The following is an 18209-nucleotide window of genomic DNA, read 5'->3' as shown; positions in this document are numbered from 1 at the left end:
GGCTTATTGGAAGAGGTATGGCTTTGTTAAAGGAAGTATGTCACTGTGGAGGTAGAGCTTTGAATTCATATAAGCTCAAACTATGCCTAGTGGGACAGTATCCTTCTGTTGCCTCTGCATTAAGGTTTAGAACTCTCTCCTCCTCCAGAACTATGTCTGTCTGCAGGCTGCCATGCTTCCTGCCATGATGAGAATGGACTAAACCTCTAAAACTCTAAACCAGCCCCAATTAAATGTTTTCTTTATAAGAATTACCTTGGTCATGGAGTCTCTTCACAGCAATAAAATCCTAAGATAGAACCATAAGGTAAAATGCTAAAAGTTGGTCTCCCAACTTGATCAAGTGTATCAATGGAGTCAAGAAAGCAAAAAGATAGAGATGGTGGCATGGGTCATTTCCAGTAGGAACAGAACACTAGATACAGCACTCACCTCTTCCATTTCAAAGGAATCTGGTCCTTTACTCACAATGTGTGACAAGTTCTTGAGTCTGTCCATGTGATTCCATTTCTCCTTCCAATTTCTCCTTCTAACTGACCCCTCAGACAAACAGGGATGAGGAGGCTGCTTGGCCAGTGTGCATGAGCAAGGCCATGGCTTGTCCAGAAGAGCATGTGGAAGATGACAAGGTGACAAGTCATTGCAGGCTTGGGCAGAACCACAGTCTGTTAAAGGAAGCATTTGACTTGCATCATGGCTAATGAAAGCCACCTGTAGCTCCACTCTAGGATCCCATGGCTTGGTTGGCAGAGTTGAAATCTCATGTTCTATCTTGAATGATTTTGACAGTGCTGGCTTACCATCCATCCTGCTGGTCTGTCTTGAAGCTCTTCTTAAAAGTTGGCTCATTTTTCTCTTATGTTCTTTAGCTTCACTTGATGAGGGATTTTGCATACCCTGTATTTCAGCTTTTTCTTCATGCTGGCTCTGTTGGGTTTTAACATCATCCAGCAAAGAAGAGAAGGCATTGGTCACATGATCCAGGATTTCCAACTGTTGGAACCGACCTGAAGAATATAGGACCATAGAAGTTTTACAATAGTTTTTTTTTTTTTTTTTTTTTGCCATTAAACTACTTTGATTCAGTAAATAATATATTAAGAACTAAATAATGGGGGACAATGACATCACTCAACAGGTAAAGCTGTCTGTAGCCAATTCCAAAGATTTTAGTTTCATCCCTGGAATCCGCATGGTAAACCAACTCCCACAAGTTGTTCTCTAGCCTCCACATGTGTGTCATGATATACAGGCATGTACACAGGCATGTACAGTAAGCAAATTAAATGTAAGAAGAATAGGATGTGGAATAGTCAGAGTGGACTGGGAGGTGGATAAAGTCTGGACTGTAAAAAAAAGTGTAAAGAATAAATAAATTTTAAAAAAGAAGAGAAACAAGCTTGAATAATGGATAATGTGCGTTTCCAAGATGAGGAAGGCTGTTAAAACTCCCTCTTTCTGAAGATGGGACACCTACCCGCCAAATAGTCACTCTATCATGAGGAAAACTGATAGTTTTTAAACTGGGTTGGATACACATAACTTCATAGGTTCATACATAACATAGTTGTTACATGCTAATTCATTTAAAACCCTAGAGATGTGTGACTCTGTAAGTTTATGTGTAAAATATCAAATGTCAAAAGATAAGCTCTAGGGCTGAGGATTTGCTTACTTGCGTAGTGCTATCCTAGTGGACAAAGTCCCAATATCCATTGCAAATGATAAAATACATTCTAAAGCAATATCTCAGGCTCTTAATATGATGTTGTCTAAGTCTGCTTCCCCTGGCTTCATTCAGTAGTTGTCTCATTATCATGCCTATTATATTCATTACCCAAGTGTGGAATAGCATATGGAATCAGGAAGCCTGGTTCCAAGCCCCAGGTCAGTCATCACTGTAAGTTTGACCCCATTATGCATGCAGTGTTTAGTTCCATGACAAATATAGTAAATGCTCATGGATTTGTTTTTTGTAACTTTGTTAATTGTGGCTGTCTACATATTTTTCCTAGCTGTGATGTACATCAAAGCAAACATGTAAATAGGGAACATTAAACAAAGATTGGCTATTAAAGTTATTAAAAGGTACCATATTGTTTTCATTCTTTCTAGAAACAAACAGTAATTAATAAACGATCTTATTTGTTTTCAAAATGAATCATATTTTCAATTTGTTACTTTTTCTTCATAATATATAGTATCTTCATATGTCTTAATAATTAATACTCTGATAATATATAAAAGTACTGTCTTAATTAGATTTAGGGGGAACCTCATGATGTAAGAGATAATTTAGGCATATGATGTCATTTTGTAAGTCATGGAGAGGTGGGTTCTTTTCTACATTGTTAAAATAAAGCTATGGTAATGGAAAAACAAGGACCTTTAGTTTTGTAGTATGGCTTCATCAAGATTATATGACTCAATAATGGTAAAAGCAAACATAGTTGGTCAAAGACATGCTATATATCATATTTTCTTACTGCTATGACCAAATACTTGAAAGAAAAGCTTTCAGGAAAAAGAGAAGAGGTGATTCATTTTTATTCATGTTTTCAGAGATTTCAGTTGATCATAGTGAGGAGGGTGTGGCAGAATATGACAGCCTATATCATCAGAGATAAAATGGAGAGGACAGAGAATATGTATGCCTAAGCTAGTGGGCTTTCTTTTTTCCATATTTTTGATTAATTTAGTTCTCTATTTCGTACATATAGTTAATATATTCTGGTTACTCTCCTCCTCCCCTCTTTTATCTCTTTCCCATTCCTATCATTCCATATCCCAATCTTATGCCTTGGCCCATATCTAGAAGTCCATTTTCCAGATCTATAACACTGGATTTGTGTAGCCCTTACTTAGTGCTATCTGTGTGAGCATCGGAATGGAGCCTGAAGGAGTCGCCAGTGGTATGCAACTGAAGGCAGTGACTTCCTCTCTTCCTGAATATATCAGTAGTATAATAGTTAGCCGTGAAGGGTGAGGCCCTTTGAGTCCCTCTCCCATCCATACCTGACTGTTGAGGGGCACAGTCTTATGCAGACCTAGTCACGGCAGACATCTTTATCAGCTATGAGTTCAAGGTTGCAATGGCTAGGTTTTGCCCAAAAGAGGACTTTTTGCAACCCGCCCCCCTTTTTATTTCCCAGTCCTTACGATTTTTCCAAACTCATCTGGGTAACGTTCCATGAGCCTTAAAGGGAATGTTATGTTTTTTTAGGGTTGACCACTTATTTTCAGCACCGTGTGCAGTCAAGAGTCTTTTCTGCATTTACTACCATTTTCTGGAATGCATGGCTTCTCTACTTAAGATAGACAGTAACATTCATCTATGAATACAAACATAAATATCTAGAAGTTTCTTTGTTCTCTCTATTCTATTTAAGCTCTCTGTCTTCTATTAAACTGTGGGACAGTGCTACTTACATTCAACACCGTCTCCCCACCATTTTCAGAGTATTCCCTTCTGAAAGCATGCAGACATACCCGGAAATGTGCTTTTCTAATTTCTTGTTTCTCATTATAGTTAACAGCCAAAGTTAACCATAACAAATATACCCCTGTTACCTTGTTACCCACATATCTCTCATTAAATTACCGCATTCCACATTTGGCCCTCAAAAGACTTATGAATGATTCGTGTATAAATGCATCGGTCCATCTCCAAGCGTTTCTACATTCTTAACAGTGTAAACAGCTCAAAAGTGCAAGTTCAAAGTCACCTCTGAAGAGTCAGACCGTGTAAGATCAGAAATAGTTTCTACATTTCTGAAACATGATGAGCTAGAGTAAATATTCTGAATTCCAAGGGGGTGGGGGGGGGAAGATGGAATCCTAGAACAATGGGATGAGATCAAAGCAAGGCTTAAACCCAAGAGGAGAAACCTTAAATCCTATGGCTCAATGTAGTCTTTCCATGGCAGATGTTCCATGTGGCTGGATCTCTAACTTCTGGGGTTCTCTCTTGCATCTTTGGCTTCCATTTCATAGCTACAGACATTGTCCTCTCAGTACCTACCTCTAGAGAACCTAACTCTGCAAATTGCCTGACATCCCAGGCTTTACTTTGAAATAAGACTGTGCCTCTCAATGGTCAGGTATGGATGGAAGAGGGACTCAAAGGGCCTCACTCTTCACAGCTAACCATTATGCTACTGATATATTCAGGAAGAAAGGAAGTCACTGCCTTCAGTTGCATACCACTGGTCACTCCTTCAGGCTCCATCCATAATCCTTTGATTTTTTTATATCCTGCATGCTTACAAACCAGCATCACAAGCTGGGTGCAGTGGCACATGGCTCCAACTATAGCACTTGGGAGGCAGAGGCGGACCGATCTCTGTGCATCTGAGGACAATTTGGTACATTTGGTGACCTCCAGAATAGGCAGAGCTACAAAATGAGACTCTGCCTTGAAAAACAAACAAATAAAAAAGAAAAGCAGCATCATATTGATGAAGACAAGGTCGATCACTAGCTCAAACAGCAGCCAGATCCACCTTGAGGCATGACTGAAGCAACCTATGAGTCCCCAGATGACTTTCTTAAGTAGCCTTGTGTGAACAGGCAAACTCTCCACCAATTCTTTAAAGTGAATCAAACATTTCCACTGAGCCTGTGATTAATGAGGTCTCAACCAACGCTTTTACATTTTTGCATGTGTATGTATATGGTGTGTACATGTTTATGTGTGTGGATGTAGATGTAGATGTGTGTATAGGTGCACATGCACATGAGTTTATGTGTATGTGGCAGCTCATCGTTGATGTAAGATGTCTTCCTTGATCATACCCCCCCCAATACACTGATATAGGGTCTTTTGTTGAACTTGGGGCTCACACTTTTGGCTTGTTTGCCTACACAGCTTGCTCCAGGGCATCCTTTGTCTGGGTCCTAAGGTTGGAATTAGAGACATTCTTCCATGCCTACTTTACATCTACATGCTCTAAAATCTGGCCCTCTTTCTTACATGGCAAACAATAAAGTGTCCCGTAGTTCTCACCCATTGTTTTCATGGGGTTTGGGAGTCTAACCTCTCGTTTACTCACTTGCCTATCAAGAACTCTGCCCATTGAGCATCTCTTCAGCTGGAGGCCAATTCTTGAGATGCCCTCAATAGGTCTTTTCTATTATTTTGATGCAAAGTATTTGGTTTCTTCTAATGGCTTCAATTGTCTCCACAGTTGTGATCTCCACTCCAGTTTTCCATGGATTTCTGGGCTAACTAACTTCTAGATCTTCTCATTAACATCTTGTTTTTGTTATACATTTTGCTAGAAACAAATAGCAGTAACCGTACTTGAACATGATACTTGTCTGCTTTGAAATCTCCTCTAACTAATTAGTTCATCATAGTTAAGTTCAGCCTCTCTTCAAAAGCCTCTCTGGAACAGACATAGAAGTTTTGCCACAGTATCACAGGAATGGCCTCCAGTCTGTACCTAGTTCTCACTGGAGAATACACCTTAGCCTTCACAGGCTTCATCTTCACTGTTTGCTTTCCGTCAGCACTTTGGTCTTCCAAGCTCCCTCTAGAATCACTGATTAATGTTGCTTATAATGGCTTCTCCAGTTCATTTATCCTCCCAAGATTTATCTTACAAACCACTTCTAAAGTCTTCTGAATTATTTTGTCAAATAAAGTCACACCAAAGACCCTACTTCTCTAGTACCAATTTTCTGTACTGTTCAGGCATCTCTTAAATGTATAATCAAATACCTCTGTAGCTAAACTTTTGCTTCTTTATGAGTTATTTCTTCCACTTTCTCCAACCCCCTTCTTCTACCCTTTCAGCCTCCAACACCAAATAGGAGAGTAAAAGAGATAGAATGAAAAGAGGCATTGCTACCATTAGATTACTTCCTGCTGATTAGGGGCATCAAGTTCCTTGGGGAAAGTTTGATCTTCACTGTTGGCTGTCAGGAAATCTAATTTCTTCTTGTTGTTTCTTCTTTGTACACAACTATATAACAAACCACAACCAACAGCAACCAACCAACAACCCACCAACAGCAACCCTGCCTCTCGGGGTCATAGCATTTATATAACCACTGGAAAGTCCCCAGAATTCCAAATGTCACACATTTGCAGAAACTACAGCTGGCAAAATCACACTCCTGCTACAGCAAGGCAAAGCACAGTCAGCTGCTGTGGAAAATTTGAAGTACCCCCATATTCCACACCTGGAATTAAACAAAGAAACAAACAAAAAAAGCCCCGCATATTCTCCATAGTATTTGTGCTTTTAAGGAAACCAAAATTCTCACTACATGCCTCAGAGGAAAAACTTAAGGGAATCACCTTTGCTGATTATGGTTTCAGCCCACTATGGCCAAGTGCCTATATTACTGGGACTCCTGCTACTACCTTTGATTCTATACGTGGCTCTTCCTATGTAATGGGACTGCCCATACACCCAGATGACCTTCCTCCCTTTATTAATCCTCTCTATGATTTCTCTAACAGCACAGTGGAGTTGCGCTCTAATAATATAGTTAAGTTGACAATGGAGATAACACATCATGGATGCTGCCTTCCACTCTGTCTGGACCCACATGGCAGTCTCTCTAGCCTTCCCTAAGCACATCCTGTGCTCTCCCGTTTCTTTCATATGAGAGGAGAACTATCAGCTAATCATCCTTCTGCTTTGAAAAACTGGTGAACATTTCACAGACACCAGTGAAATTCTTTCAAGACCTCTAGAGGAATTCTTATGTTTCTAGATAATTCTGATTACATTCTTCCCCTATATTATCATCACTTTCATGAACTAATACAGAAAATTGCTTTTATGATTGCCTTCCATAATCTCATAAAAAGTTTTGTATTCAACTAAGACAGACCTACTGGTTTATTTGGTTCAGTCAATGCAGAGAACAACTGTCTTGAGTATGAACTAGCATTTTATGTTGGCCTGTGGGCAGATTAAGTAACGGATTCTACTTTCCAGTTTAAACCCTCTGCTCTAAACTTGAATGAGTCATTCTTTTCAGTTCTGTCTTTAGTATCCAACTAATACAGTTCTTGCCTAGTTTACATTTGACCTTGTTAGCTTTATTGAAGTAATATTATACTTGTGCTATGCAAGAGAAATAAAAACAAGTCAGCCACTCCAGGACCAGCCCTGCCTTTTCTGTAATCAATATATCAATTTCATTTATAAAATGCCTACCTAAATCTAGATATTCTCTAGAAATAGAAAATTGATGAAGGAACTTTCATTTTTGGAAGGAGGAGAGACCATAGTAACTCCTTCTAGAAGTAAAAATAACACATCAAAACATTCACAGGATCGCATAGTCATAAAAAACTTATTCCTGAGATTTTGAGAACCATTTTACACATACACACACACACATACACACACACACACACACACACAGAGAGAGAGAGAGAGAGAGAGAGAGAGAGAGAGAGAGAGAGAGAGAGAGAGAGAGAGAGAGAGAGAGACTAAACTGAGAAATCCAAGAAGTATTTTTCAGAAAAGAAAAGTATTTAAGATAATACTTCCTTTTTATTGACTTAACTTTTGGTGAACTTAAAAGAACTTGGCTGGGTGTGGTGGTGCATGCCTTTAATCCCAGCACTTGGGAGGCAGAGGCGGTCAGATTTCTGAGCTTGAGGCCAGCCTGATCTACAGAGTGAGTTCCAGGACAGCCAGGACTACACAGAGAAACCCTGTCTCGGAGAAAAAAAAAAGAACTTATAGTCACAAATAATATAAAATACCTTAATGTGATTCTAAACCAACCAAGTGAAAGATCTGTATGACAAGACCTTCAAGTCTCTGAAGAAAGAAATCCAAGAAGATCTCAGAATATGGAAAGATTTCCCATGCTCATGGATTGGCAGAATTAATATACAAAAATGACTATCTTGCCAAAAGCATTTACAGATTCAATGCAATCCCCATCAAAAATCCAACTCAATTCTTCATAGAGTTATAAAGAACAATTTTCAAATTCAGTTGAAATAACAACAACAACAACAAAACAAAAAACAAAAAACAAAAAAACAGGACAGCAGACACTATTCTCAGCAATAAAAGAACTTCTGGGGGAATCACCATCCCTGACTTCAAGCTGTATTACAGAGCAATAGTGATAAAACCTGCATGGTATTGGTACAATGACAGGCAGGTAGATCAATAAAACAGAATTGAAGACCCAGAAATGGACCCACACACCTCTGGTCACTTGATCTTTGATAAAGGAGCTAAAACCATCCAGTGGGAAAAAAGACAGCATTTTTAACAAATGGTGCTGGTTCAACTGGTGGTTAGCATGTAGAAGAATGCAAATTGAATCATTCTTATCTCCTTGTACAAAGCTCAAGTCCAAGTGGATTGAGAACCTCCACATAAAACCAGATACACTGAAATTTATAGAGGACTAAGTGGAGGAGAGCCTCAAACACATGGGCACAGGGAAAAATTTCCTGAACAGAACACCAGTGGCTTATGCTCTAAGATCAAGAATCAACAAAGGGGAACTCATAAAATTGCAAAGCTTCTGTAAGGCAAAGAACACTGCCAATAGGACAACATGACAACCAACAGATTAGAAAAAGATCATTATCAACCCTACATCTGATAGAGGGCTAATATCCAATATATACAAAGAAGTCAAGAAGTTAGACTTCAGAGAACCAAATAAGCCTATTAAAAATGGGGCATATAGCTAAACAAAGAATTCTCAACTGAGGAATACCAAATGGCTGAGAAGGACCTAAAGAAATGTTCAACATCATTAGTTATCAGGGAAATACAAATCAAAACAACCCTGTGATTCCACCCCACACCAGTCAGAATGGCTAAAATCAAAAACTCAGGTGATGGCAGATGCTGGAGGATGTGGAGAAAGAGGAACACTCCTCCACTGCTGGTGGGATTGCAAGCTGGTAGAACCACAATGGAAATGAGTTTGGAAGTTCCTCAGAAAACTGGACATAATACTATCTGAGGACCCAGCTATACCACTCTTGGTCATATACCCAAAAGATGCTCCAACATATAACAAGGACACATGTTCCACTATGTTCACAGCAGCCTTATTTATAATAGCCAGAAGCTGGAAAGAACCCAGATGTCCTTCAAGAGAGGAATGGATACAGAAAATGTGGTATATTTACACAATTGTGTACTGCTTAACTATAAAAACAACAAATTCATGAAATTCTTAGGCAAATGGATGGAATTAGAAAATATCACCCTGAGTGAGATAACCCAGTCACAAAAGAACACACATAGTATGCACTCACTGATAAGTGTATATTAGCCCAAAAGCTCGGACTACCTAAGATACAATCCACAGATCACATGAAACTCAAGAAGAAGGAAGACCAAAGTGTGGATGTTTCAGTCCTTCTTAGAAGAGGGAACAAAATACTTAAGGGAAGAAATATGGAGACAAAGTGTGGAACAGATACTGAAGGAAAGGCCAACCAGAGACTGCCCCACCTGGGGATCCATTCCATATACAGTCACCAAACCCAGACACTATTGCAGATGTCAAGAAGTGCTTGCTGACAGAAGCCAGAGATGGCTGTCTTCTGAGAGGCTCTGCCAGAGCCTGACAAATAAAGAGGCAGATATTCACAGCCAACCTTTGGACTGAGCACAAATTCCACAGTAGAGGAGTTAGAGAAAGGACTGAAGGAGCTGGAGGGTTTTGTAGCCCACAGGAAGAACAACATTATCAACCAACCAGATCCCCTCAGAGCTCCCAGGAAATAAACCAGCAACCAAAGAGTACACATGGAGGGACCCATGGCAGAGGATGTCCTTGTTGGACATTAATGGAAGGAGAGGCCCATCTCAGAAAGGCTCAATGCCCCATTGAAGGGAATGCCAGGACGGGGAGGCAGGAGTGGGTATGTGTGTGGGGGGAGCACCCTCACAGAGCAGGAGGAGGTAGGATGGGATAGGGAGTTTTTGGAGGGGAAACCAGGAAAGGGGATGACATTTGAAGTGTAAATAAATAAAATATCCAATAAAAAAATATAAAAATAGAACTTATTTCAGAATCATAATTTTGTAACTTCCCATCTAGATTTTCTCAAACTCTTTTATTTAATCCATGGAAGTGTACCTTGTTGATCCAAGAGTGGTTCACATCTCAATGAGTTTGAAAAAGTTGTACTAGCTTCCCTCTAGGAGCCCAAGGACTATCAATCAACCCTGTGGTAAATCAATTGTTTACTACTAGGTTTCTTTCTCTCAATTTATTTGCTCAGGTACATGTTCTCCAAGAGGATCTGCTGAGATACCTTAGTGATAGGTATTCCACTGGCTACAAGCTGGTGAAACATGGCCAGTATATACTGGCAATAAGAACTAAGTATAGTTAATCCACAGTTCAGTAAGATGTGAGTCGTGAGAACCAACTGCATCTCAAGGCATAGATAGCAGCCGTCTAAGCCGCCTCTAGTCAGGAGGAAGATTTCACTCAAAGCTTCATGATAGCAGGCTGGGCTGTCTCTTGGGGAGTGGCTAGAGTAGTGTCACCCAGGAGCGTGCTTCACTTTTGGGCTTATACAGGATTGCACATTCCACTGCCTTGGAGTTAGGAAGTCATGTGACTTGTTTTGTCCAATGACATCTGAGAAGACCTGTGATGAGTATAATTTCCATTTCCCATGTTTCCCCTGTCATTGCAATTGGTGATACTCCAAGATTGTGGCAGATACAAGGCAAATACTTCTGTGACACTGTGGGGGCAGGTCAGTCTTGTTCCCAAATACACATAGCAAACCATGGCAGACAATCAGAGGGATGGAGAAGTCAATTTTTCCTGTTTCAAGACCCTTGGGGTTGAGTGGTATCACAAATAAAAACAGTAGCCTAATCTGTCAAATACTGTGGCCCTCCTCAGTACTCAGTGCCAAGTGTTGAAATGCAATGCCACCAGCTCCCACTTACCATATAAGTCAGGGTTCTCAAAGTCCATCCGCTGCTTCTGTGCTTCAAGAAAAACATGGATGTTAATTCCTCTGGCTGCTGAGCTATAACCAAGGAACCGAGCTGGGATTTGTGTGCAGACATCTGGTTCATCAGCACCAAACCCCAAGTCCAAGAGAATCTCCACTGGATCTTTTTCCCAAAATTCCAGCCATTCAGGAATGCTGAGATTAAAAATAAGAATATCTTTATGTATAACTGTCCATTTAACCATAGTTCATTTTATTCTACTTACCCATTCTTCCAGAATTTGAGTGGAAAAGGAATTTGAAGAGACAAACAGATGCTGAATTCACTACCACTCTCACACAGCTCACTTCGAAGCCAGTCAGACACCCCACCTAGGGACAAGTGCCCGTGCTTTACAAACAATACTATGAGCGTATCCGTCTGGTTTTCCTTTCCTACTGTGCAAGTGTTAAATCGGACAGGGCAGAAAGAGTAGGGAGTGGAAGTCCTAGCACACAGACAATCACCTTAAAACAATGACTGATAGCAATCAAGGAAATAGAACACACAATATCACCAACAACCTGGAAGTGGATACCCAAAGATTTTTTTTTTCTAAGTATCAGTTCAGGGTATCCATCTGCCAAGGGTATTAGTGAATGCACACAATAGGTTCAACATTTCCAAATAATGTTTTCAAGTTTCTAGGTAGGGTTAGAATATGTTCTGGTTTTTATTTGTTTCTTTATATTTTGTCTTGACTTGGCCAAAAACACCAAATCCTTTCGCTAAATAGTTCTAGTCTGTGTTGGTACAGAAATTAAGAATCAATTACCTAGAAATTTTATGTAAACTAGCTCATTTCTCACTCAAAATTTCTGGGGTTTGACCTTCCAAATGCCATGGTTTCTGTGGGGACTGAGATTTATCACAAGGTCTTATAGGGTTTGTGTGTGTGTGTGTGTGTGTGCGTGTGTGTGTATGTGTGTGTGTTTCATGAAGGTCTCTGCTTGCCTTCACATCCCATTCTACTCTCAAAAGCTTGTTCGAGACACAGACAATTAGATAATTTTCTCTCTAGAGCTTCAGTCTCATTAGTCCCCCAGGCAAGCCCCCTTCCCTTGGGTTTGTAATCATGTTCGCAATTTCTAATGTCACTTACAGATTTGATGGTTTGCCTTCTGACCCAATCAAAGACAAAAAAAGGCAGGCTAGGAACCCTCACTGAGGGGTCTAAATGGCTTTGGCTAGGATACCTTAATCATTAAAATGATTTGGAAGGCTGCAGCGACAATCAGTTGGTTGTATGCCATGGACAAATTGATATAAAGAAGGTTCGAATGAGTAATTAGTTTGGAGAGAATCCTAAATTCCACATGAAAATTTAATTTATTATCTACTGGTCCCACTGTATAAATCTTTATTCAGTCTGTTTTTACTAATCTTTTTTGAACATCTGTAGTATTCTAAGCTCTGGGGCAAGGTACAACACAAAGTCAACACAGACTTTCCCTGACTTCCAAAGGGTACAGTGTCATGGATATCATATGAATATTGATTGGCTTGTCACTAAACATATTACTGAATCATTATAAAAATATCATTAACTTGGAATATATTTAATAGCACAGGAAATAAAACAAATGTACCTTTTAAAAAATAAATCATTACATGTAAATCTTTGTTCTAAGTCCTTACCCTGCTCCCACTAAGTCCATGGTTCTCTCTCCAGATCTTATTCTCTGTGAGTATAGACATATTTTATAAATTTTCCTGTTACTCTTGTCCATAATAATGTGGTCTCTGTATCTTTTTGCAGCTTATAGTTGTCTTAAAATATGACCCAGTGATAGTTTTAATGGGTAGAGTTACAGTTCCTACACACCCTACTTGTTTTGTCAACAAATGAAATTGCAGCAACTATAGATCTAACCATTTATCAGATATTTCCCAGTGACAGACAGTTAACCTCCTTTCCAACTTCACTGCCTTTTTAAATGTACTCTTAAAAATAGGATTTGGGACTCTTTTGCTCTCCCTCTCATCCTTTAATTTAACAAGTATTTCTCAAGTAGATATTTTTAATTTTACAAAGCCAGTTGTTGAACTGAATCATCTGTCTTGATGGAAGTGCCTGGAACTCACATACCTTTGAGGTACACCTGTGGTGGAATAACAGGAGTTGAAACTAGTCCCTCTGGACAGGGTAGGAGTCTCTGAGAATTGATGTAGAGATCTAGAAGACAAGGGGATCAAAGATGAGTCATATGGTTTCGATTCTCCTAGAAGGTCCTTGGGATGATGTCCTTTCTCCAGGAATCATTTTGTTTCCTCCTGTTTCTAATAACCGCACAGTGGGCACACCTTGGAAGGGGGCGGTGTGTGTAGCAGAGGGGTGCTGGGGCACACCTTGGAAGGAGGCGGTGTGTGTAGCAGAGGGGTGCTCCTCCTTTCTGAGCTTTGTTATAGAATGTGTGAGAATTGAAGTGTTAGGTGACTGTGAGTGTGTATAAAGGTGACAGAATGTCTCACTCTTGACAGATGGCAAATCATTGGGGGACCATTCTGGAACACAGCTTTGCCAGGCTCCAACTTGAGGGAAGAAGTTAATATTATGTGATGAAAGATTTACAGCAAACAACCACTGGAGGTACTCCACGTCATTTCTCAAAATGAAGAAGGATTTCACAGTACATGGGTAACAGTCTCTAACCTGTGTCCCCAGAGTCCCCTGTGGCCAACCATATGCAATAGTAATGAAGTCCCTTACTACCCAAGACAATGAGAATCACCATATTTAGTATACCTCTATTGCAAAACATTTTAAAGCACTTCCAAAGAAAATTGAACTGTATTATAATACAATTCTATTTTATGTAGCTCAGGCATATCATGGATCATATTAGACAGTTGGCATACAATTAAAATTTATCAAACAACACTCTGCAGATGTCAATGTTCCCAAGGAGACAAGGTTACTAAACTTGAGTTGCTAAATTTGTTTTAGTCCTGTCCGTACTGAATAAGAACATCTGGACCCTGCCTCTCTATTTAATTGTATCTTTTCATTAAAGATGAAAAAGAACATGTTTCTGAATAATACGAATTCTACACTTAAATGGCGGAAGATCTTGATAGAAGGGGAAAACTTATTTATTTATTTACTTATTTATTATTGCCTTGTGTGCTGGTTAGTATTTTTTTCTCAACTTGCCTCACAAAACAAAAACACTTGTCCAAAGGAAACCCCAAATGGGGAGTTGCCACTATCAGATTGGCCTATGGAAATGTATGCAGGGCATTTTCTTGATTGTTCATGGATGGAGGAAATTCTAATCTACTGTGGATAATTCCATCCCTAGGCAGGGGAGCTCAGGGTGTATAAGAAAGGTAGCTGAGCATGCCACATTCCTCTGTGTTCTTGTTTCAGTCTCTGCTTCCAGGTTCCTGCTCCAGTTTCCCTAAGTAAAAGCCTATAACTTGTAAACCAGCAAAACCCTTTTCTCCGTCTAGCTGCTTTTGATCATCAGTGTTTTATCACAGCGTCAGAGAAACAAACTACCACACCTCATCTCTCTTTCTTTAAATTCCAGGGCCTTTCCCACATTTGAGGGCCACATTCATTTTTAAGTGTTCTGTAGAACAACATAGAAGCAGCCCTGGACTTAGATCCTGAAAAATCCATGAATGCTTGCAGGTTTGATTCAATCATGTGCACATGAGCTTGACCCTAAATCCAGCTCTCAAACTCCTCTTAGAGATCCCTGGGAGGTTTTTTGTTTTTGTTTTGCCTTAAAATCATATAATTGCATCAGATCAAAAAACAAACAAACAAACAAAACAAAACAAAAACAAAAACTGATCACCCAAGGGAGGGGGAATTGTGAAATGTGTGTACCTCAGCACTCCACATTTAGTTTTTTGGAAGGATTCTGCAATTACAAGTTGATCCAATATCAGGAAGTAGTTCCTAGCCTCAAAGAGCTCAGTCAGTCCGGGCATCTCTTGAACTAGACTGTCCCTTAGCATTATTTAAAGCATTTACAAAGTCTAGTTTTGAGCCTCACCTATGAATTTCAGCTCAGTGTGTCTTAGGTGAGCTTTTATACTAAGGGTCCAGCTCACGTTGCTGTACTGAGTCTGTACACTCTGAAATCTACTTTCTCCTCCACTAGAGACACACTGCTTCCCATCAGCATCTAAACAGTCAGTAAGTAGTACCCTGAGTACCACTATTTCCAGACAAACCTGTGATGATGCCTTCTGTGAATTGATGCACTGCAGTAGGATGCATTTATGCAAATATTGTAACTAAGTTTCACAGCAGGTCAGCATTTGTTGATTTAATCCTCTTATTCCTTTATGATATTAAAGGAAGCTCTAACTCTGCTGCGACCAGGGAAAACGCTCTAATCATAGTGGCTGAGATATTTCCTGAGATCCTCAAGTATATACAATTATTTAGAAGAAATATTCTCATTGTTTCTGCTTCAGTGATGTAGCTGTTGAATTTCAGAGTGAAGTGACTGATTCTGCTACGTACCTCATATAGTCTTTCACGGTCATTTGAATGATTCCTTGTTCATGCAAAGAAGCTGTAATTACCAAAAAAAAAAAAAAAAAAAAAAAAAAAAAAAAAGAACGGTTAAACATGGTTGTCATACATGTCTCCAGGAGAACCTCTGTGAGAGGATTCCCATCCAGGAGTGTTACCTGGCACTGTATCTCTGCAGTAAACAAGACCCAGACCATGCTAAGTCACGTGAGGGGCAATGGGCACTCAGTGTGGGGAGCAGGGAATTGGGATCAGCAGCAAACTTGGCAGAGGTTTCATAGAAAAGATGCCCTTTGTATTTTGAAGTGGGGTTAGAATTTTCTGGTCAAAGGTTTAGCTTTGTTGGAGATAATTAAAATAGCATCTGCAGCAGGTGGGAAGCACTGTTCTGGGGGTATTCGCACAGGATAACTCAGGGTGCTCTGACAAGATCACAGGTAGAAGATAGTCAAGGCCAAGGCCAGGCTTCCATGCAGGGAATATTCAGCAGGCGCCCAGCTCTACCATTCATTTGTATCATCTAGTCCTTTCTATACCATCCAGTTTAGGTCCTACCCTTGTTTTTCAACAGAATGCATGAAAACGTAGTTGTACTTCCCTGACCATATATATAGTCAAAGATAGCAGAGTTAAGGAATTTATTAGTACCTTTATTATTAATTACAGCAGTAACTGTTTATTTTACACTAACTGTGTGAGGTTCTGTGCAAAGCCTGCCAGTTGCACCTTTTTTAAAATTAATTTCAAAAAGATGTATTTATTTTATTCTATGTGCATAAGTGTTTGCCTTCTTTTAGGCATGTACAACGTTTCTGAGGAGTCCAGAAAAGAACATCAGATGTCCTGGAACTAGTGTTAAGGATAGTTTTAATTTACTTTGTGGGTGCTGGCATCTGAACTCGGATCATTTGCACAATATGTAGAAAGCATTCTTAATTGCTAAGTCATGTCTTCAGCTCTTACACAACCTTCCAAGTCCTCACAATAAGTCCTTAAAATGGGGCTTGTTATTTTACACTTAAGGGAAAGGAAAGGAGAGATCACAGTTACATAAACTTCTCATGGCCAGTAAAATGCCACAGCTTATTTTGGTTCGCTGCTGTTGTTGTTTTCTTTCTTGCCAACAGAATGCCCCGTAGTGTGTTTAGAAGCCAAAACGACAGATTTACATTCATGTACCAGGATATGAAAATCCATTGTTTTAAGCAAAACACTGTATGTGATAAAGATGGTACCGAGGGTCCAGTTGCCTGGTAGGTGCAAGAAGGATGGTGTTGGGGAATAAAAATGTCGGTTGGACATCAAAGGGGACACTTAGAAGTCACTGTAGTATTCACACTGTGTCACAACATAACATGTCAATAACACCTACAAAAGAAATGTCCTATTATAGCATGTGACATGTATGAGTGTCAATGTTGCCACCAGTACTGTGAAAAAAATAAAGTTTGCCTCTGCTGAAAAGAAAGAACAGGGGAAGGTCTAAATGGAAAGCCCTGACAGAAGGAAGCATAAGGAAGACCATGGCATGTGATGAAAGGCCTTTTAGTCTGGAGCCAGGATTACTGTCTAGGTAGTGAGTCACTGAATGACTTCAAGGTTCCTAGGAACTTGACTGTGGATTTCAAGTTTGGAGAGTAAAGGTGAGCAGGCCCACACATTACTGTTTTTTTTTTTTGTTTGTTTGTTTGTTTTTTTGTTTTTTTCTATTGCTGTTGCAAGACCGAGTCTCCCTATGGACTCCAAGCTAGACTTGCAGTCATCTCTTCCTATCTCAGGCTCTCCAGGGCTGGGAGTCCAGATGCATAGCATCATACTTTAAAGAGGATTTAAAAGTGCAGCTATCCTGCTACATGATCTAGAAAAATAAAGACTGGAAGTATATAAATGCTATGTGGGTAAGTAGATGATTTTGTTTCTTTGTTTCTGTGTTTGTTTGACACAGGGTCTCACTATGTAGCTCTGGATGTCCTAGAACTTATTATGTAGACAGCGATGGACTTAACACACAGAAACCCATCCATACCTCCCTCCCAAAACTTAGGATTAAAGGTATGTGCCACCAGGCACAGCTGAAGTAGAGGATTTTAAGCAAGCCAAACATGGACAATTACACTTTAAAGAGTTGGGGAGAGTAAAATACATAGAATGTAGAGCAAAGCAAGTGGGACCCTCACAGGAATAAAGTAGGTTGAGAAGCAATTCATTTGAAAGGATGTGAGCCAGCCTGGAGCTCTTGTACAATACTCTCATCCTTGTCCCGTGGTAATTATGACTAATAAATCACATCACTGTTTCACTGAGCCTAGATAGACCTTCTAAAGCTTCACGTTACAGATTTTCATGTGAGGTGAGGGACTTTATCATAATGTTAACAAGTAGCTATTTAAGGAGACATTAATTTGAGGTGGAAATCAACAACTTGACTAAAATCATTGCTACTTCACAGAGTATTCTAGGGAATGTGACGCTGCATTTAGACACCAGTGTAAGCTAGAGTTCACGAACAAAGCCTACTCAGTACTGACCCCTCACCTGCACAGGCATTATTAATCCATAGCAGCACACTTGCTCACTAAAATCAATTCAGTCTTGGAGCATCTCAAGATTACAAAATCGCAGACAATTGAGTGAAGTTGTCACAGGAAAGAAATCTGATTTACCACCTTATTAATCACGTCATAAAAGCAAGCACAGTACAAATTGTAGGCAATTACATGAAGAGGATATCATGATGAATTAAG

The 18209-nt window shown here is 39.7% G+C and overlaps 1 protein-coding gene across 1 annotated transcript in view; it reads right to left on the bottom strand.

Moving 5' to 3' along the window:
* Itprid1 (ITPR interacting domain containing 1) overlaps nt 1-18209 on the bottom strand; it is a 134457-nt gene that overhangs the window by 74109 nt on the left and 42139 nt on the right. Inside the window, exons 5-8 of the mRNA XM_021191565.1 lie at nt 15454-15505; nt 13060-13146; nt 10923-11125; nt 433-1007 (exon numbers count right to left, since the gene is read on the bottom strand). Of these exons, the coding sequence (XP_021047224.1) occupies nt 433-1007; nt 10923-11125; nt 13060-13146; nt 15454-15505 (917 nt within the window). The remainder of the gene's footprint in view (nt 1-432; nt 1008-10922; nt 11126-13059; nt 13147-15453; nt 15506-18209) is intronic.

This window comes from Mus pahari, chromosome 2 (assembly GCF_900095145.1).
Source record: "Mus pahari chromosome 2, PAHARI_EIJ_v1.1, whole genome shotgun sequence".
NCBI classification, from domain to species: Eukaryota; Metazoa; Chordata; class Mammalia; order Rodentia; family Muridae; genus Mus; species Mus pahari.
Note: the sequence above shows the minus strand (reverse complement) of the source record. Positions and strands in the feature narration are given on the sequence as shown.